The sequence below is a fragment of the Ranitomeya variabilis genome, chromosome 5, assembly GCF_051348905.1.
Source record: "Ranitomeya variabilis isolate aRanVar5 chromosome 5, aRanVar5.hap1, whole genome shotgun sequence".
NCBI lineage: Eukaryota > Metazoa > Chordata > Amphibia > Anura > Dendrobatidae > Ranitomeya > Ranitomeya variabilis.
This window is the reverse complement of record NC_135236.1, coordinates 9,891,067-9,912,566: the sequence shown is the minus strand read 5'-3', so window position 1 is coordinate 9,912,566 and position 21,500 is coordinate 9,891,067. Positions and strand designations below refer to the sequence as shown.

Sequence of the window (21,500 nt, the reverse complement as noted above, 5' to 3'; positions counted from 1 at the left end):
CACTTTATTAGGTACACCATGCTAGTAACGGGTTGGACCCCTTTTGCCTTCAGAACTGCCTCAATTCTTCGTGGCATAGATTCAACAAGGTGCTGGAAGCATTCCTCAGAGATTTTGGTCCATATTGACATGATGGCATCACACAGTTGCCGCAGATTTGTCGGCTGCACATCCCAAAGATGCTCCATACAAGGCAGGATGGATCCATGCTTTCATGTTGTTTACGCCAAATTCTGACCCTACCATCCGAATGTCGCAGCAGAAATCGAGACTCATCAGACCAAGCAACGTTTTTCCAATCTTCTACTGTCCAATTTCGATGAGCTTGTACAAATTGTAGCCTCAGTTTCCTGTTCTTAGCTGAAAGGAGTGGTACCCGGTGTGGTCTTCTGCTGCTGTAGCCCATCTGCCTCAAAGTTCGACGCACTGTGCGTTCAGAGATGCTCTTAGGCCTACCTTGGTTGTAACGGGTGGCGATTTGAGTCACTGTTGCCTTTCTATCAGCTCGAACCAGTCTGCCCATTCTCCTCTGACCTCTGGCATCAACAAGGCATTTCCGCCCACAGAACTGCCGCTCACTGGATTTTTTTTCTTTTTCGGACCATTCTCTGTAAACCCTAGAGATGGTTGTGCGTGAAAATCCCAGTAGATCAGCAGTTTCTGAAATACTCAGACCAGCCCTTCTGGCACCAACAACCATGCCACGTTCAAAGGCACTCAAATCACCTTTCTTCCCCATACTGATGCTCGGTTTGAACTGCAGGAGATTGTCTTGACCATGTCTACATGCCTAAATGCACTGAGTTGCCGCCATGTGATTGGCTGATTAGAAATTAAGTGTTAACAAGAAGTTGGACAGGTGTACCTAATAAAGTGGCCGGTGAGTGTATGTATATATATATATATATATATATATATATATATATATATATATATTTTACACCTTTAGCTTGATTGATTTTTCTGATTGATAATCCTATAGGTAGATATCATTCATTACTATCTCTGACTGGCCTCTATTTCTGTCTCTCGCACTTGACTTGTGGGACAGATCATTTTTTCCTTTTCAGGCTAAACACATATGTAATTGATATATTCATATACACATACTGAATATATACTGCATACATATGTATTGTTCTATTACTCACCCAGTGGTTCAGTTTTAGTTATTATTGCTATCGTACACCACTCGTTAATAAAGGTATTTTATCCTTGCATCAATTGTCCCACAATCTTCTTTAGATCGTATGTTCGGTGTTTTTCTGGTGGTCTGCCATCCATCCACCCAGCAGGTAGAAGTCACTCATGTTATAGGTGGTCTATTTACTTACTTCTCGTAGCTGATGGATATCTATTGCTGCGCTCAGTATGTGCGGTGAGGGGTTGACTTATTCAGCTGCTTTACTAGGTAGATACAGGAACCGTACTGGTGGTAGTTCATCTGCTAGTTTATTATGGACAGCAAAAACTTCAGTAGGGTTCAGGAAAAACAAACAGAGCCTTTCTGGCATAACGGAAAATCAAAACCAATAGTTAACGTTTAACTAAGTCCTTGCCCTGCACGGTTCACTGCAGGCACCACGAACAGCGTCCTTAGCTCCTCCTGGAGCCACGTGAGAGTTCCACCGACTCTCATGGCCAGGTATTTAACACCCCACGTGATGATCATATGACCCTGACCTCACACAGGTCCTGTCAGGACTCTGCAGGTAGAGATAAGGTGGACCCTCTCCCACCCGCTCTATGGAGGACCACTAAAACCAGCCCATAACGTAACTTAACCATCTCACGGCATAGCGTACTGGAGGAAAACTATTCCGGCTTCACATCACTGAAGCTAATATGTGCAGTGACACGTACCTCCCAGGTCAGTTAAAGCGGTGGTTAGAGGCGAAATTATATAATCTTTCTTATCTTAATAAAAAACAGAATAAAGAAAAAATTATCAATCTTCAACTAGAACTTAAAAACTCCTTCGTCAAATATTCATTCTGAAATTATTAGACTGAGAACCGAATTAAGACCTGCTCTTTTTAATGAGTATGATAAGTTTGCAAAGATCATGAAATCTAATTACTATTCTTCATTTAACAAACTGACTAAACTCGTGGCTCAAAAACACAAGGCGATTAAAGTCAAAAACAGAATAAAGGGACTTAAGCATAAAGGCCTAATTGTAGAACACCCAACAGATATTGAAAATGCGTTCGGAGACTCTTCACTATATAATCTCAAATTTGATCAAGATACTCAGCAACCTGACAAATATAAAATTAATGATTTTCTCTCTCAAATATAATTACCCAAAGTTACTGATCAGCAACGTTCCGGTCTTGATGCATTTATTTTAGAATAGGAAGTATCAGAAGTCTCCAGGACCAGACGGTTACTCCAACGAGTACTACCAATCTTTTGCTGACCATTTGGTTCTTTTTTCAGCCCAAGTTTTTAACAAAGCATAAACAGTAGGTGAATTTCCCCCAGAAATGTTACGAACTACAATAATACTGATCCCCAAACCTAAAGGAGATTTAGTATTGGTCAAAAGTTCTAGGCCTATATCCCTAATCAATTCAGATGTAAAGATATTTCCCAAAATTATAGCAAATGGACTTAAAAAAATTCTCCCAAATATCATTCGCAAAAACCAACTGAGATTTATCGAAGGCCGACAAACTAGCGACGGTACAAGAAAAATCTTTTACTTAATTAACCAAACTAATAAAACTCCATCTTTATTTGTGGCTTTGGATGCAGAGAAAGCCTTCGATAGGGACTATTTAATCGCTATGGTTAGTAAATTCGGCTTTAACCCTAAAATTATAAGGATGATCATCCCATTATACTCGTATCCGTCTGCGAATGTATTTGTGAATAATCATTTGCCCCAAAAAATTCAAACAACCAACGGGACAAGGCAAGGCTGCCCACTTTCACCTTTACTTTTCGCTTTACTAATGGAGCCATCAGCTGAGTGAATGCCTTTTATTTGCTGGTTCTCCCTTATACAAACTGGAAATAACCAGTATAAACTGGGTTTATTTGCGGACGATATCATTTTAAGTTTATCTAATCCTTTAGAATCCCTATAAACTATCTTACAAATTTTTAAAGAATTTTGTAAAATCTCATATTATAAAATTAATCAGACTAAATCAAAAATCTTGGATTTCTTCTTAAGCGACTCAATCAAAAAAAATTTCATGTTTTGAATGGGAAAAAATAATGTATAGTTTATCTGTGTATTTCTATCTCAAGAAATTTCCGTAAAACTATCGAGTTTTACCTACAAAAAAAACATTATTGATAACCAAACAGAGTTAAATAACTTAGCGAAACAGGAAATATCATGGATTGGCAGGATTACTCTACTACCTAAAACCCTTTATATGTTCTATGCCATCCCCTTAGAATGTATTAGACAATTACAGTCCATAGTAAATAGCTTTGTTTGGAATAAAAAAAGAGCCAGGACTACCTCTAGTACTCTTATCAAAGATAAACTAAAGGGAGGCCTTGCCCTTCCAAATGTAATCCGTTACTACCATGCGAATTTAGTTAAGCAGCCTCATTCTTGGATTAAAACTGATAACATTCCGGAATGGTCCGAAATTGAAAAAATATTATTAACAACACCCGTCTTTCGAGTCTTATTTTAGAATTTCCTCTATCTTCTAGACCAATGACTTTTCAATCACCTACAATTTCAGCTCCTCTCTGGGCCTGGAAATATTTAGCCAAGCCTCAGATTCATAATAAAAGAGGTACAAGGTTTAACCAGCTTCAAAACATTTCCTACAGGTTCTTTGCAAAAATTGTGGGAGAAGAGATTCCAGCTTCTTGGAAACAAGCAAATATTACTCTGGTTAGGGATGTGCACGATGGTAAGCAGTTTATAACCAAAGAAATTGTACTAACCCCCAAAAATGTTTCTACTCGAGATCGTAAGTTACTATCATAAAAAAATATATTTTCAAACCCATTAAGAAAAAATATTTTGTTACAGAATCTACTAGCTCGCTGTTGTGCAATCCGGACAATAAATCATATTGGAATTCAAAAAATATCTGATACATTGAACACGGAGCCTGAGAATGATAATATCCCTAGAACAAAGGTATGAAGCCGTCAGATTAACAAACTCTTCAAATATTTGCGCCACATTACACGCGTCCTACCATAAAATAGTATCTCGATGGTTTTAGTTGGCTAGAATTTTTCCCAGTAAATCTCCAGATTGCTGGAGAGGATGGGGTTTTACAGATCTTCTTCATCTGTTTTGGGAGTGTCCCACAATCAGGCCGTTATGGTTGGGAATTTCACAAATGGTTAATAAAATAGTAAAACAAAAAATAGTTGACGCCCAAAATGGCCTTACTCTCATTGGATTTAGATGTAATTCACCCTTCTCACAAATCCACAGTAATTCGTTTGTCTGCTCACTAAAGATTCTATAGCAACTTTATGGAAAGAAGATTCTAGTCCTAATATTGGTGATATTTTGGATAAAACGGCTCTACCTAACTCATGAGAAAAGCCATGCCATAGCAAAGAACTATTACGCTCCCTATTATAAGAGGTGGGAATCATGCTCTGACTTTGCCCCCAAGTCTTTATTTATAAGTTTGCTTCTCTGTTACTTATCTTTTCTCGTTAACTTTTAAACTGAAAATGTTATACGCGATTGTAATCCCTAACCGCATTACTTAGATGTGACACATTACGGTTAGTTTTTATATATTTTCCCATTTTCTGTTTTGCTCCCCAATAAAGCGATATTTTCTCGACTTACCCCAATCCCCCCCTTCCCCATATTTATACTGTTAAAAAATTTTAATACACTGTGTTCCAAATTATTATGCAAATCATATTTCCTCCTATTTTCTGTAAATTACCTATCTGAATTGCAGTCATTGTTATTTTCCAGTCATCTACTATTCTAGTATAATTGCAATGTTTTGGAACAAACTGCCTATGAAAACAGGATCTTTAAAAAAAAAAAATAAAACACTCAAAATGCATGTTCCAAATTATTATGCACAGCAGAGTTTTCAACCATTTTTTTTTTATTTTGAACAAAAAATGGTCAATTGTGAAGTTCTAAGCATTATCAGCTTATTACAAAATGAAATCAAACAGTTTTCAAGTGAAACCTTTATTCTAGGTGATGTTACATTTGCACATAGGACTCCTTGTTGGAAAGAAGCTTCTGAACTCTCTCGTCCATTGAATTTGTCAGTTTTTGGATGGTTTCTGCTCCAATTGTTTTGCATGTGGACAGAATCCCCTCCCAGAGCTGTTGCTTAGATGTGAACTGCCTCCCGCCATCATAGACACTCCTTTTGATGATGCTCCAGAGGTTCTCAATGGGGTTGAGGTCAGGGGAAGATGGTGGCCACACCATAAGTTTGTCCTCTTTTATGTCCATAGCAGCCAGAGATGCAGATGTGTTTTTTGCAGCATGAGACGGTGCATTATCATGCATGAAAATGATCTTGCTGCGGAAAGCACAGTTCTTCCTCTTGAACCATGGCAGGAAGTGTTGTTTTAGAAACTCCACATAGATTATGGAGTTCATCTTTACCCCTTCAGGGATCATAAAGGGGCCGATAATCTCTCTCACCATGATTCCAGCCCAAAACATTACTCCTCCTCCTCCTTGTTGGTGCCTTAGCCGTGTTTTCATGGGGTGTCCATCAACCAGCCATCCTCCACTCCATCCATCTGGACCATCGAGCGTTGCACGGCACTCATCGGTGAACAAAACAGTTTGGAAGTCAGTCTTCATGTATCGTTTGGCCCACTGGAGCTGTTCTGCTTGTTGCAGTGGATAGAGGTGGTCAACAGGATGGCTTACGCACAGCTGCAAACCTCTGAAGGACCCTGCATCTTGTTGTTCTGGGGACGTTGGAGGCACCAGCAGGTTCAGAAACTTGTCTGCTGCTATGACCAGGCATTTTTGCAGCTGCTCTTTTAACCTTACGCAATTGCCTGTCCTCAATGTTTCCTTATCAGCACGCACACGTGTGTGCTGGGAATCAGCTACATACTTCTTGATTGTGCGATGATCACGATGAAGAGTCTTGTCAATGTTGATTGTAGTCATGCCTTGACCTAAATACTCCACAATTTGTTGCTTCTCAGCAGCCGACACATCCTTTCTCTTTCCCATTTTGGCCAAAAATGTAGGCTGCTTAATAATGTGGAACAGCCTTCTAAAGTAGTCTTGCCTTTATTTGGACACACCGGCCAAACTAATGTGCACAGGTGTCTGCAATTGCTTTCAGTGATATAAAGAGCCCTGACACATCGCCATCAATGAGTTTAAGTGACAAACAAAAAAATTCTAACCTTATCACTCCGAAACTCTTTGTGCAGAATCATTTGGAACACAGTGTAAAGTTGTTTGAAAAGAGAACAGAGCGCCAAATAAAGCCGCACCCATAGGCCGCCCCGGAGCACGAGAATCTCATTATCTGAAAATTCAGATCACACAACAACCACAAGATGGATTTCCACACCAGGTATCATTGTAAGACTGGAGTCACAGTAAACGTCTAAAAAAAATAAAATAAATAAATCGGTCCGAGTCTCCCTGCCGAGAGTCGCACACGTGTCAGGCGAGTACAATCCAATTTTCACAGCTAGCATCCGATTTAACATGAGTTTTTACATAGAGCAATTCTCTGTCATTTACACATCGTTGTCAAAGGAAATATTCTTCAAAGATAGATGATAAATAGAAAATTGATAATCGATGGATAATAATGATAGATAATAGACAGATGCTGTAGATAATAAAAAAAATAAAAAGGAGGCGGCGCTCCAATAAATGATGAAAAAAGTGGACTTTATTAGCCCATATGGTGGCAACGCTGCTCCTCCTCTTTATTGTTTATACAAATGGATATTTGTTTGGAGGACCCTGCAGCCTGAATTTTCCTATACGGTGCTGTTCCATTTTTTTTTCTACTGTAGATAATAGATGGGCAGCACGATGGCTCAGTGGTCAGCACGATGGCTCAGTGGTTAGCACTGCAGACTTGCAGCACTGGGGGTCCTGGGTTCAAATCCCACCAAGGAAAACATCTGCAAGGAGTTTGTATGTTCTCTGCGAAGGGCGCTGCGGGGATACAACATCCGAAAACCAGATACTAAAGTGTTCGGGGGCGGCCATGCCAGCGGGTCAGATATTGGGACAAAGTCGCCTGTTTGAGAAGCATACTTTCTAGATAAATCTGCGATGGGCGTCACAAATGGCGGCAGAGCCAGGAAATCACCACACGTCGCGGCCGCCATCTTTTATACTCTTTTACTTTAAAAAACTCTGAATAATAACAGCATGACAAGGGTTAAAATGAGTCCTGAACGCAAATAAAACCAGATTAAATAAGACGCTGCGGCACCGGAGAAGTCTGACAGTCCGCGGATGGCGGCGGAACTGCGGCACCGGAGAAGTCTGACAGTCCGCGGATGGCGGCGGAACAGCGGCACCGGAGAAGTCTGACAGTCCGCGGATGGCGGCGGAACAGCGGCACCGGAGAAGTCTGACAGTCCGCAGACGGCGGCACCAATCAATTCATACAAATAAACGAGGATTCCCCCCAAACACGGGGGCCCGCCGGGCGCTCAGGATTTCCCGTCCTCTTGCTTTGATCGTTTCTTGGCTCGGATCTCGTTCATGGCCTCCTCGATGGATCGCGTGTCGCGCTTATTGGCAACGGGAACTGAGGAGAAAGTGGGGAGACGTCAAGACCACCAACATCCCCAGATCACCGCTGACCCCCAGCACCATGTATCCCTTACCGCAGCCATACGCCTTGTTGGCCTGCAGGGTGTGGGCGGCATCCTTGGCGGCCATCTTCCCGATCAGGTGACTGTATTTGTCTTTGTAGTCGCTGTTCGGGTTCACACTTGATGGAGTCTTCATGGCGTCTTTCTCAGCCTCTTGTTGGGCCAACTCCTGCCCCAACACAGAATATATATAATATATACACACACACACACAGAGATGCCAACTGGTCACCATAGTAACCAAAAAATGAAAGCAGCATTGTGATTGAGCCACCATAGGTCACAAGGGTCAGCCAACAGTGCCCTCTGCCGGTGGCTGCAGGAAGCTTACCTTCATCTTCCTCTTCTCCTCCGCCTTCACCGGGTCCCACTCCTCCCCACGACGGTACGACTCCAGCTCCTCATCACACGGGGCAAACTCCTAAATATGGAGCACAATAAGGTACATGGCCACCGAGCGGGACCCCAACCCAGAGGCCAGAACACCCCCCCACAGCGACCCACCACCCCACAGCCCCGCACAGCGACCCACCCCCCCACAGCCCTGCACCCCACAGCAACCCACCACCCCCAGAGGCCAGCACACCACCCTACAGCCGTGCACAGTGACCCACCACCCCGAGAGGCCAGCACACCACCCCACAGCCCCGCACAGCGACCCACCACCCCCAGAGGCCAGCACACCACGCTACAGCCGTGCACAGTGACCCACCACCCCCAGAGGCCAGCACACCACCCTACAGCCGTGCACAGTGACCCACCACTTCCAGAGGCCAGCACACCATCCTACAGCCTTGCACAGTGACCCACCACCCCCAGAGGCCAGCACACCACCCCACAGCCCCGCACACCGACCCACCACCCCCAGAGGCCAGCACACCACCACCTCCAGAGGCCAGCACACCACCCCCTCCAGAGGCCAGCACACCACCCCCTCCAGAGGCCAGCACACCACCCTACAGCCGTGCACAGTGACCCACCACCCCCAGAGGCCAGCACACAACCCCACAACCCCGTACAGCGACCCACCACCCCCAGAGGCCAGCACACCACCCTACAGCCGTGCACAGTGACCCACCACCCCCAGAGGCCAGCACACCACCCTACAGCCGTGCACAGTGACCCACCACCCCCAGAGGCCAGCACACCACCCTACAGCCGTGCACAGTGACCCACCACCCCCAGAGGCCAGCACACCACCCTACAGCCGTGCACAGTGACCCACCACCCCCAGAGGCCAGCACACCACCCTACAGCCGTGCACAGTGACCCACCACCCCCAGAGGCCAGCACACCACCCTACAGCCGTGCACAGTGACCCACCACCCCCAGAGGCCAGCACACCACCCTACAGCCGTGCACAGTGACCCACCACCCCCAGAGGCCAGCACACCACCCTACAGCCGTGCACAGTGACCCACCACCCCCAGAGGCCAGCACACCACCCTACAGCCGTGCACAGTGACCCACCACCCCTAGAGGCCAGCACACCACCCTACAGCCGTGCACAGTGACCCACCACCCCCAGAGGCCAGCACACCACCCTACAGCCGTGCACAGTGACCCACCACCCCCAGAGGCCAGCACACCACCCTACAGCCGTGCACAGTGACCCACCCCCCCCAGAGGCCAGCACACCACCCTACAGCCGTGCACAGTGACCCACCACCCCCAGAGGCCAGCACACCACCCTACAGCCGTGCACAGTGATCCACCACCTCCAGAGGCCAGCACACCACCCTACAGCCGTGCACAGTGACCCACCACCCCCAGAGGCCAGCACACCACCCTACAGCCGTGCACAGTGACCCACCACCCCCAGAGGCCAGCACACCACCCTACAGCCGTGCACAGTGACCCACCACCCCCAGAGGCCAGCACACCACCCTACAGCCGTGCACAGTGATCCACCACCTCCAGAGGCCAGCACACCACCCTACAGCTGTGCACAGTGACCCACCACCCCCAGAGGCCAGCACACCACCCTACAGCCGTGCACAGTGACCCACCACCCCCAGAGGCCAGCACACCACCCTACAGCCGTGCACAGTGACCCACCACCCCCAGAGGCCAGCACACCACCCTACAGCCGTGCACAGTGATCCACCACCTCCAGAGGCCAGCACACCACCCCACAGCCCCGCACACCGACCCACCACCCCCACAGTCGGGTCATTCCATATCAAGTTATCCAAATATGATTTTTTTTTTTTTTACCTGATGTCTTTAGATTTTTTTTATTTTTTGTTTTTATGAAGTACAACTTTAGTTAATTACAAATTAAAAGTTTTGAATTTTTTTCTTCATCAGTTAATTTTTTACAGATTTCTAAAGTTTCAAAAAAGTGCAGATTTTGGCCTGGTATGGCTTTACATTTTCTATCATATCTCGGGCTAGAATTAAGATAAAGAGTTGGGAGAGGCATCATTTTTCTCAGAACGGTACCGGCTTTCACTTGATATGTCACAAGACTATGTTTCTTTATATTTTGTTTTGGAGAAATCAAATTCACAATTTTGATGCGCAATTGTGAAAAAACGTATGTTTTAAAATTGTGAAAACATGCATGTGTGTTACTTGTGTCCTTGTTTATATTTGTACAGGGAATCAACTTGGGATCTATCACATTTGTATTTTTTTTTTAGCCTTGAATCATCTGATTTTATGTTTGTGTGAGTTTCTTCCTTTTTTCTTTTCAAATTACAACTTACTGCATTCAACATTTATATGTAACAATAAAGAAACACAAAAAACAAATACCGAAGTGCCAGAATAAATGCATCTTATCATCATAACAACCTGCTCAGCATTTCCAACCTGAATTCATTGAAGAAGCCAAAAGATAAAAGGTGATCACATCCTCAAGTGTGATTTTCTAAATACAGTCTCGTCCTAATTATGTTAAAAACAAGAATAAAAGAACCAATATTTCTACCACCTATTTATACATGGAACAATTTTTTTTCTACTATATCACTAAACATGTCATTTCTGAAGTGTTTAAGAAGAATAGTCCAGGAGTTAAATCCTCGTTCTATAAAATATGAACTAATCACACAATTAATAGTAGGTTGTTACACTGGGCTTCTATCATCAGTGTCCCTTCTAGTGGGTGAAATGTCATCTTGTCCATCAGCGCTCACTAGCAATGGCCGTCTCCTTCTGTGTCAGAGTATGTGCGGCTGTCGTGGTGCTCGGCTCCACCTGAGTTAGATCTGTTTTTTGTTCACTTTTACAATGTCTGATTTTCTTGGATACACAAAGGACGGCGCTGGACCAGAAGGTGCAAAAAGTCACTTCTACGTCTTCATTTTCACAATCTTTGGAGAGTCCAGTAGCCGCCAGCGCCGATCATATTCACAGGTCACATAGCCAGTTGCGTCATCCATTGCCGATCTTGTGCCGCCTTCTACCACGTCATGGACGTCACTGTCTTTATTTCCACTACATGGGATGACAGTCCGGTATTGCTGAGTCCCTGTGACCGATATAACAATCTCTCCTCCTCCTTCCCGTAGTCCTGGTTTGTACAATACATGAACTGGATGGTAAGAGTATGTTTCTTCCTCCATTTGAGGAGTTTCCTGGGTGATAAGATTTGGTGTGAATGTGGCCCGAGCTGCCGGCCGGTCATCTGCTCTGCAGTCACCGTCTACCCCTGGTCATTCTCAGCCCTAACAAAGCTTCTCCTCTGTCCTCTCCTGCTTCTAATACTCTGTAACATGATAAATAATACAGGAATATCCAACAATCCTGGATTATTTGGGAAATATGGACCTCACACTGTTAGACCACAGGCTGAACAGACCTGAATTGGAGATTTTAGAACTGACGCCGTAATAGTTTTATTTTTTTTTTTTAAATATGATCCCATCATGATCCCAGCTTGTATTTTGGTACAGATGTGAATAGGAGCATAAGCAGGCACATGTGCAGTTTTTGAATTTTTTAAATTAAACGTTTTTTTTCGGAAATGTGTTTTAAAGTTTTGCGTTTGCTTTTGCATAGGTAAAATATTATCAAACATACCCTTGTGACATATCTGATGAAAGCCGGTACTGTTCGGAGTAGACTGGTGTTTATTTTGTCTTTTTTCTAGCCTGAGATATGAGGAGAAATGTAAAGGCAGGCAACACCGAAATTCGCACTTTTTCCAGACTTTGAAAATCAATTAAAAAAAAAAAAAAATAAAAAATTTATAGAATTTTTTTTTTCTTCACATTTTGCATTCTCTGACACACTATTACCAAATAACAAAATCTCAAAGGAATTAAAAATATAGAGGTAAAAATTATTGGTTCACTTGACATGGAATGACCCAGTCCCATCCCACCACCACCACACTGACTCACCACCTCCACACCCCACCGGCCCGCACACTGACCCACCACCTCCACACCCCACCAGCCCGCACACTGACTCACCACCTCCACACCCCACCAGCCCGCACACTGACTCACCACCTCCACACCCCACCGGCCCACACACTGACCCACCACCTCCACACCCCACCAGCCCGCACACTGACCCACCACCTCCACACCCCACCAGCCCGCACACTGACCCACCACCTCCACACCCCACCAGCCCGCACACTGACTCACCACCTCCACACCCCACCGGCCCGCACACTGACTCACCACCTCCACACCCCACCAGCCCGCACACTGACCCACCACCTCCACACCCCACCAGCCCGCACACTGACCCACCACCTCCACACCCCACCGGCCCGCACACTGACCCACCACCTCCACACCCCACCAGCCCGCACACTGACTCACCACCTCCACACCCCACCGGCCCACACACTGACCCACCACCTCCACACCCCACCAGCCCGCACACTGACCCACCACCTCCACACCCCACCGGCCCGCACACTGACCCACCACCTCCACACCCCACCAGCCCGCACACTGACTCACCACCTCCACACCCCACCAGCCCGCACACTGACTCACCACCTCCACACCCCACCAGCCCGCACACTGACTCACCACCTCCACACCCCACCAGCCCGCACACTGACCCACCACCTCCACACCCCACCAGCCCGCACACTGACCCACCACCTCCACACCCCACCGGCCCGCACACTGACCCACCACCCCCACCGGCCTGCACACTGACCCACCACCACCACACTGACTCACCACCTCCACACCCCACCGGCCCGCACACTGACCCACCACCTCCACACCCCACCGGCCCGCACACTGACCCACCACCTCCACACCCCACCGGCCCACACACTGACTCACCACCTCCACACCCCACCAGCCCGCACACTGACCCACCACCTCCACACCCCACCAGCCCGCACACTGACCCACCACCTCCACACCCCACCGGCCCGCACACTGACCCACCACCCCCACCGGCCTGCACACTGACCCACCACCTCCACACTGACTCACCACCTCCACACCCCACCGGCCCGCACACTGACTCACCACCTCCACACCCCACCGGCCCGCACACTGACTCACCACCTCCACACCCCACCGGCCCGCACACTGACTCACCACCTCCACACCCCACCGGCCCGCACACTGACTCACCACCTCCACACCCCACCGGCCCGCACACTGACCCACCACCTCCACACCCCACCGGCCCGCACACTGACCCACCACCTCCACACCCCACCAGCCCGCACACTGACCCACCACCTCCACACCCCACCGGCCCGCACACTGACCCACCACCTCCACACCCCACCGGCCCGCACACTGACCCACCACCTCCACACCCCACCAGCCCGCACACTGACTCACCACCTCCACACCCCACCAGCCCGCACACTGACCCCCACACCCCCGCACACTGACCCACCACCCCCACACCCCACCAGCCCACACACTGACCCACCACCTCCACACCCCATCGGCCCGCACACTGACTCACCACCTCCACACCCCACCAGCCCGCACACTGACCCACCACCTCCACACCCCACCGGCCCGCACACTGACCCACCCCCCCCACCGGCCCGCACACTGACCCCCACACCCCACCGGCCCACACACTGACCCACCACCTCCACACCCCATCGGCCCGCACACTGACCCACCACCCCCACCGGCCCGCACACTGACCCCCACACCCCCGCACACTGACCCACCACCCCCACACCCCACCGGCCCACACACTGACCCACCACCTCCACACCCCATCGGCCCGCACACTGACCCACCACCCCCACACCCCACCGGCCCGGACACTGACCCACCATCTCCACACCCCACCGGCCCGCACACTGACCCACCACTCCCACACCCCACCGGCCCGCACACTGACCCACCACTCCCACACCCCACCGGCCCGGACACTGACCCACCACCTCCACACCCCACCGGCCCACACACTGACCCACCACCCCCACACCCCACCGGCCCGGACACTGACCCACCACCTCCACACCCCACCGGCCCACACACTGACCCACCACCTCCACACCCCGCACACTGACCCACCACCTCCACACCCCACCGGCCCGCACACTGACCCACCACCTCCACACCCCACCGGCCCGCACACTGACCCACCACCTCCACACCCCACCGGCCCGCACACTGACCCACCACCTCCACACCCCACCGGCCCGCACACTGACCCACCACCTCCACACCCCACCGGCCCGCACACTGACCCACCACCTCCACACCCCACCGGCCCGCACACTGACCCACCACCCCCACACTGACCCACCACCCCCAGACTGACCCACCACCCCCACACCCCACCGGCCTGCACACTGACCCCCCACACACTGACCCACCACCCCCACACCCCACCGGCCCGCACACTGACCCACCACCCCCACACCCCACCAGCCCGCACACTGACCCACCACCCCCACACTGACCCACCACCTCCACACCCCACCGGCCCGCACACTGACCCACCACCCCCACACCCCACCGGCCCGCACCCACCTTCTTAAATATCATCACGTATCTGCTTTCCTCATCGTCCCCAAAAGAAAAGGAGGTCAGTCCTGCCACCTCCACCACGTCGTGTCTGTGCGAGAGGAGACAGCGGTCACCACACAGACAAAAACTGAGTCAGGGCGAGAAACGGGCGACGTTACTCACAGAATGCTGCGCTCAATCTTACTCATCGGCTGGAATTTCTTCTTCGTCTGAGAACTGTCCTGGATGAAGTCTGACACCGCCATCTCCATCTACAGGACAAGCAACACCCATCAGGAGGCGGGGCCAACATACCATCCGACAATCAGCAACACCCTCCAGGGGGTGGGGTCACAGCTCCCTCCTCTGTATCGCCCTGCAGGGGGCGGGGTTCACAGCTCCCATCTATCTGTACCACCCTGCGGGGTTGGGGGTCACAGCTCCCTCCTCTCTCTATCACCCTGCGGGGGGGGGGGGGTGTCACAGCTCCCTCCTCTCTCTATCACCCTGCGGGGGGTGGGGTCACATCCCTCTCTATCACCCTGCAGGGGGCGGGGTCACAGCGCTCTCTATCACCCTGCGGGGGGTGGGGTCACATCCCTCTCTATCACCCTGCAGGGGGCGGGGTCACAGCGCTCTCTATCACCCTGCGGGGGGCGGGGTCACAGCGCTCTCTATCACCCTGCTGGGGGCGGGGCTTCTTCTTGCACCTTTTTTCTGAACTCCACTTTCTGCCTCTTCTCGTGCTCCTGCATCTTCTTCAGTCGGGCCGCTTGCTCTAAAAGAAAAAAAAATAAATAAGGGGGGGGGGGGGGGAGAGGATGAGAACAAAATCACTTGTTTCTCCCATCTGTGAGGTCCTCTCAGCCAGAGAGTCCCCCCAGACTGGAGCCGCTGTCAGGCCCGCCGAGCCAACAGACCCCGCCCACATTTGCTGCAGTTGTAAGGCAAGCTAATGGGACACTAGGTTGTCATGGCAGCTGCTCCCCTAGTGATTGAAAGTGGGAGAAAAATATATTAAACATTTTTCCACATTTTATATAAATAATAAAAAAAATTTGGTTTTTTTATTAAAGACTTTACATTTCTTCAATTGTTAAGAGTTGTTTTTGTTTTTAACACTTTCCCTTTAAGACTACACTAAAACCAAAACGTCCTAAGAGGCGGGACAAGGAATAGAACAGACATTTGCATCTGCCAATCAAAGAAAAGGCCAAGACCTCAATGCACCAATCACAGAGCAGCTGCGCCACAGCCTGCTCCCCGGAACAGCCAATCAGCTGCTACAAGGAAGACGCTCTGCTCAGCCAGTGGCCGACCTCAGCCCCAGTGCATAACAGCTGCATGAGACCCGCCCAAACGAGGACGGCTACCAATCAACACACAGCTGCGACTTGATGTCTCCGCTGATTGGTCGCCTATATATAACTGACACACGGATTGACCAATGAGGCGGCAGACATTCGCCGGTTTGATTTCTCGGTACTAAAATGAAGCACCGGGACTCCGGGCATAGCTCACAACCCCGGACCGGGAGCAGCTCACTGTGTGGATGGCTCTAAACGAGCGACCTCACCTCTGGCCTTCCGCCGGCTCTCCTGGTCCCCGACCTGCGGCGGCCGCTCCATGGAGCTGAGAATAGAACCGAGCAGATCCGCCATCTTGGATCCTGTGGACGGGCACGCGCATGACCTTAAAAGTGCGCCCGTTCTTAAAGGAGCAATGACACCTTGTCCCACTAAGCATTAAAGGGGCAACGCAGCGCGGTTGGGGTGAAATCGTTGTAATAATAAGCCTTGTATAACGCTCGGCGCCGTATACTGAGAGGCCACCGCCACGGTCTGCACACCGGAAACGGTGACAATGTGTCATACAGCATGGCGGGAAGAAAACAGAGCGGCGGAGCGTGAGGAAAGAAAACAAAGGGTGGCGGAGCATGAGGGAAATAAACGGAGAGCAGCGGAGCGTGAGGAAAGAAAACAAAGGGTGGCAGAACATGAGGGAAGAAAACGGAGAGCAGCAGAGCGTGAGGGAAGAAGAAACGGAGAGCAGCGGAGCGTGAGGGAAGAAGAAACGGAGAGCAGCGGAGCGTGAGGGAAGAAGAAACGGAGAGCAGCGGAGCGTGAGGGAAGAAAACGGAGAGCAGCGGAGCGTGAGGGAAGAAAACGGAGAGCAGCGGAGCGTGAGGGAAGAAGAAACGGAGAGCAGCGGAGCGTGAGGGAAGAAGAAACGGAGAGCAACGGAGCGTGAGGGAAGAAAACGGAGAGCAGCGGAGCGTGAGGAAAGAAAACAAAGGGTGGCAGAACATGAGGGAAGAAAACGGAGAGCAGCAGAGCGTGAGGGAAGAAGAAACGGAGAGCAGCGGAGCGTGAGGGAAGAAAACGGAGAGCAGCGGAGCGTGAGGGAAGAAGAAACGGAGAGCAGCGGAGCGTGAGGGAAGAAGAAACGGAGAGCAACGGAGCGTGAGGGAAGAAGAAACGGAGAGCAGCGGAGCGTGAAGGAAGAAGAAACGGAGAGCAACGGAGCGTGAGGGAAGAAGAAACGGAGAGCAGCGGAGCGTGAGGGAAGAAGAAACGGAGAGCAGCGGAGCGTGAGGGAAGAAGAAACGGAGAGCAGCGGAGCGTGAGGGAAGAAGAAACGGAGATCGGCAGAGCGTGAGGGAAGAAAACGGAGAGCGGCGGAGCGTGAGGGAAGAAAACGGAGAGCGGCGGAGCGTGAGGGAAGAAAACGGAGAGCGGCAGAGCGTGAGGGAAGAAAACGGAGAGCGGCGGAGCGTGAGGGAAGAAAACGGAGAGCAGCGGAGCGTGAGGGAACAAAAACGGAGAGCAGCGGAGCGTGAGGGAAGAAAACGGAGAGCAGCGGAGCGTGAGGGAACAAAACGGAGAGCAGCAGAGCGTGAGGGAAGAAAACGGAGAGCAGCGGAGCGTGAGGGAAGAAAACAGAGAGCAACGGAGCGTGAGGGAAGAAAACGGAGAGCAGCGGTGCGTGAGGGAACAAAACGGAGAGCAGCGGAGCGTGAGGGAAGAAAACAGAGCAGCGGAGCGTGAGGGAAGAAAACGGAGAGCAGCGGAGCGTGAGGGAAGAAAAAGGAGAGCAGCGGTGCGTGAGGGAAGAAAACGGAGAGCAGCGGAGCGTGAGGGAAGAAAACGGAGAGCAGCGGAGCGTGAGGGAAGAAGAAACGGAGGGCAGCGGAGCGTGAGGGAAGAAGAAACGGAGAGCAGTGGAGCGTGAGGGAAGAAAACGGAGAGCAGTGGAGCGTGAGGGAAGAAGAAACGGAGAGCAGCGGAGCGTGAGGGAAGAAGAAACGGAGAGCAACGGAGCGTGAGGGAAGAAGAAACGGAGAGCAGCGGAGCGTGAGGGAAGAAGAAACGGAGAGCAACGGAGCGTGAGGGAAGAAGAAACGGAGAGCAGCGGAGCGTGAGGGAAGAAGAAACGGAGAGCAACGGAGAGCAGCGGAGCGTGAGGGAAGAAGAAACGGAGAGCAGCGGAGCGTGAGGGAAGAAGAAACGGAGAGCAGTGGAGCGTGAGGGAAGAAAACGGAGAGCAGCGGAGCGTGAGGGAAGAAGAAACGGAGAGCGGCGGAGCGTGAGAGAAGAAAACGGAGAGCAGCGGAGCGTGAGGGAAGAAAACGGAGAGCAGCGGAGCGTGAGGGAAGAAAACGGAGAGCAGCGGAGCATGAGGGAAGAAGAAACGGAGAGCAGCGGAGCGTGAGGGAAGAAAACAGAGCGGCGGAGCGTGAGGGAAGAAAACGGAGAGCAGCGGAGCGTGAGGGAAGAAAACGGAGAGCAGCGGAGCGTGAGGGAACAAAAACGGAGAGCAGCGGAGCGTGAGGGAAGAAAACGGAGAGCAGCGGAGCGTGAGGGAACAAAACGGAGAGCAGCGGAGCGTGAGGGAAGAAAACGGAGAGCAGCGGAGCGTGAGGGAAGAAAACGGAGAGCAGCGGAGCGTGAGGGAAGAAAACGGAGAGCAACGGAGCGTGAGGGAAGAAAACGGAGAGCAGCGGAGCGTGAGGGAAGAAAAAGGAGAGCAGCGGTGCGTGAGGGAAGAAAACGGAGAGCAGCGGAGCGTGAGGGAAGAAAACGGAGAGCAGCGGGGCGTGAGGGAAGAAGAAACGGAGGGCAGCGGAGCGTGAGGGAAGAAAACGGAGAGCGGCGGAGCGTGAGGGAAGAAAACGGAGAGCGGCGGAGCGTGAGGGAAGAAAACAGAGCGGCGGAGCGTGAGGGAAGAAAACGGAGAGCGGCGGAGCGTGAGGGAAGAAAACGGAGAGCAGCGGAGCATGAGGGAAGAAAACGGAGAGCAGCGGAGCGTGAGGGAAGAAATCGGAGAGCAGCAGAGCGTGAGGGAAGAAAACGGAGAGCAGCGGAGCGTCAGAAGAAACGGAGCGCAGCGCGAGAGAAGGAAACGGAAGACTGGGGAGCGTGAGGGAAGGAACGAAAGGAACGGAAGACTGCGGAGCGTGAGGGAAGGAACGCAAGACTGCAGAGCATGAGGGAAGGAAACAGAGCATCGAGCGTGAGAGAAGGAAACAGCAGCGGAGTGTGAGAGAAGGAAACAGCAGCGAAGCGTGAGGGAAGAAAATGGAGAGCAGCGGAGCGTGAGAAGAAACGGAGAGCAGCGGTGAGAGAAAAAACGGAGAGCAGCGGAGCGTGAGGGAAGGAACGAAAGACTGCGGAGCGTGAGGGAAGACTGCGGAAGACTGCAGAGCATGAGGGAAGGAAACAGAACATTGAGCATGAGAGAAGGAAACAGTAGCGGAGCGTGAGAGAAGGAAACAGCACCGGAGCGTGACTGAAGAAAACAGCAGTGAAGCGTGAGAGAAGGAAATAGCGGTGTAGTGTGAGGGAAGGAAACAGCAGCGGAGCGTCAGGGAAGGAATCGGAGAGCGGCTGAGCACGAGGGAAGAAATGGAAGACTGCGGAGCGTGAGGGAAGAAAACAGCGGCGGAGCAAGAGGGAAGAAAACAGCAGCGGAGCGTGAAGGAAGAAAACAGCAGCGGATCGTGAGAAGGAAACAGCGGTGTAGTGTGAGGGAAGGAAACAGCAGCGGAGCGTGAGGGAAGGAAACGTAGTGCGGCGGAGCGTGAGGGAAGGAAACGTAGAGCGGCGGAGCGTGAGGGAAGGAAACGTAAAGCGGCGGAGCGCGAGGGAAGAAACGGAAGACTGCGGAGTGTGAGGGAAGAAAACAGCGGCGGAGCATGAGGGTAGAAAACAGCGGTGGAGTGAGAAGGAAGAAAACAGCAGCCGAGCGTGAGAAGGAAACAGCAGCGGAGCGTGAGGGAAGGAAACAGAGAGACGGAGCGTGAGGGAAGAAACAGCGGTGCAGCGTGAGGGAAGGAAATGAGAGCGGAGGCGTGTGAGGAAGGAAACTGAGGACAGCAGAGTGTGAGGAAGGAAACGGAGTGTGGTGAAGTGACAGGAAAGGAAACCGCTGTGTCAGAGAGAGGAGAGTAGTAGAACGTCAGGGAGGGAAACGGAAAACGGCGGCGCATCAGGGAGGGACACAAAGAGTGGCAAGAAGGAAATGGAGAGCGGCGGAGCATGAGGGAAGGAAAAAGAGAGCATGTAAATGTAATGTGGAAGTAGGGGAGCGACGGCCCGGAATGTGCTGAACGGCGGCCTGAAATATGATGAGCGGTGGCATGGAACGTGCGGCACGGCGGCCTGGATTGTGAGGAGGAACAGCCTGAAATGTGATGAGTGGATGCCTAGATAGTGGAGAGTGGTGGCCTGGAATATTATGAGCGGAGCCTTGAATGTGCAGAGCGACGGCCTGGATTATGCGGTGCGGTCGCCTGGAATGTGATGAGCAGTGACCTGGAATGTTTGGAGCAACAGCCCGGAATATGGGGAGCGGTGGCCTGGATTCTTGGGAGTCGCGGGCTGGAATTTTCATGTCCTTAATTTTTCATTGTACACATATCTTGCATTATCTACTGTATGCACTTTCCAACTGCCTTGTTTGCTGCGGTGCCATTCGGTCAACCCTTCGTAATCACCCTTGTCTACAACATTCTATGGAGACACGAGAGGTTAGTGGGTGTTATAGTCCACTAGCCGAAATCACATGAACCAGGGATCATCCCACCGAATGCGCATTCTCCTTTAACCATGGGTGTAATACTACTCAAATAACACAGGGTGAGGGTAAAATAGTGTGGCAATACTTTATTGAACCACAAAACAGCAAAATAACACGTAGAACAGTCCCAGCAAAATACCCCAAGCTGACATCCTATGGAATGTCAAATCTGTGTCCCTCATGATGGAGCCATGATGTGTTTGCTGCCGTCTTATACAGTGTTCCTGGCTGTGGTTTTGTAAAGAGTCCATATGATTCTTTGGATCTCTGAATGTCTTGTTACAGAGGCATATCCCTTTTTTATAGTTCACAACTGTTCTTGAAGCCATTAATCACAGATTAAGGGGAATGGGTGACGAGGTTCACCCACATTGATTATAGTTTATTCTTCAACTGCATGGCGTGGTATAATGTGTAATCAACATATCAGCAAACATCATTGTTCAGTGACCCTGCATCCCTGTTTTGCAAAGATAACAGTGCAATAAACTGTAGAAGCTGATATAAGAGGTAAAAAACAACCATTCATCAATTTAACCTACAGGAAGAGTCAACATGCAGATGACAGTCTAGGCCTCCTGGCTTACTTAAAATAGATGTCCACCCCTTGGTTCCTTGGTGCATTGTTCCTATATCTTTTTCATGCTATTTGCGCTGAACCAGTCCTTTGGTAATGAGTATACCAATTTCCACTTTTTGAAATCCATA

General features: G+C 50.5%; 1 protein-coding gene across 1 annotated transcript; it reads right to left on the bottom strand.

The window, feature by feature from the left end:
• Positions 1 to 7,301: 7,301 nt before the first annotated feature.
• SPAG7 (sperm associated antigen 7) lies at positions 7,302 to 16,447 on the bottom strand. The gene is made up of 7 exons (XM_077261561.1): positions 16,291 to 16,447; positions 15,425 to 15,492; positions 14,898 to 14,986; positions 14,739 to 14,823; positions 8,129 to 8,218; positions 7,810 to 7,966; positions 7,302 to 7,730 (listed from the first exon to the last, which is right to left on the bottom strand). The coding sequence occupies exons 1-7, from the start codon at positions 16,373 to 16,375 to the stop codon at positions 7,633 to 7,635; spliced, it is 672 nt and encodes a 223-aa protein (XP_077117676.1). The 5' UTR covers positions 16,376 to 16,447; the 3' UTR covers positions 7,302 to 7,632.
• Between the last annotated feature and the right edge of the window lie 5,053 nt (positions 16,448 to 21,500).

Coding starts and splice junctions, on each gene's coding strand:
- SPAG7 (XM_077261561.1), bottom strand. CDS start 16,375: ATGGCGGATCTGCTCGGTTCTATTCTCAGCTCCATGGAGCGGCCGCCG. Junction 8,219..14,738: donor ACGTGATGATATTTAAGAAG/GTGGGTGCGGGC, acceptor CTCCATATTTAG/GAGTTTGCCCCGTGTGATGA. Junction 7,731..7,809: donor CAACAAGGCGTATGGCTGCG/GTAAGGGATACA, acceptor CTTTCTCCTCAG/TTCCCGTTGCCAATAAGCGC.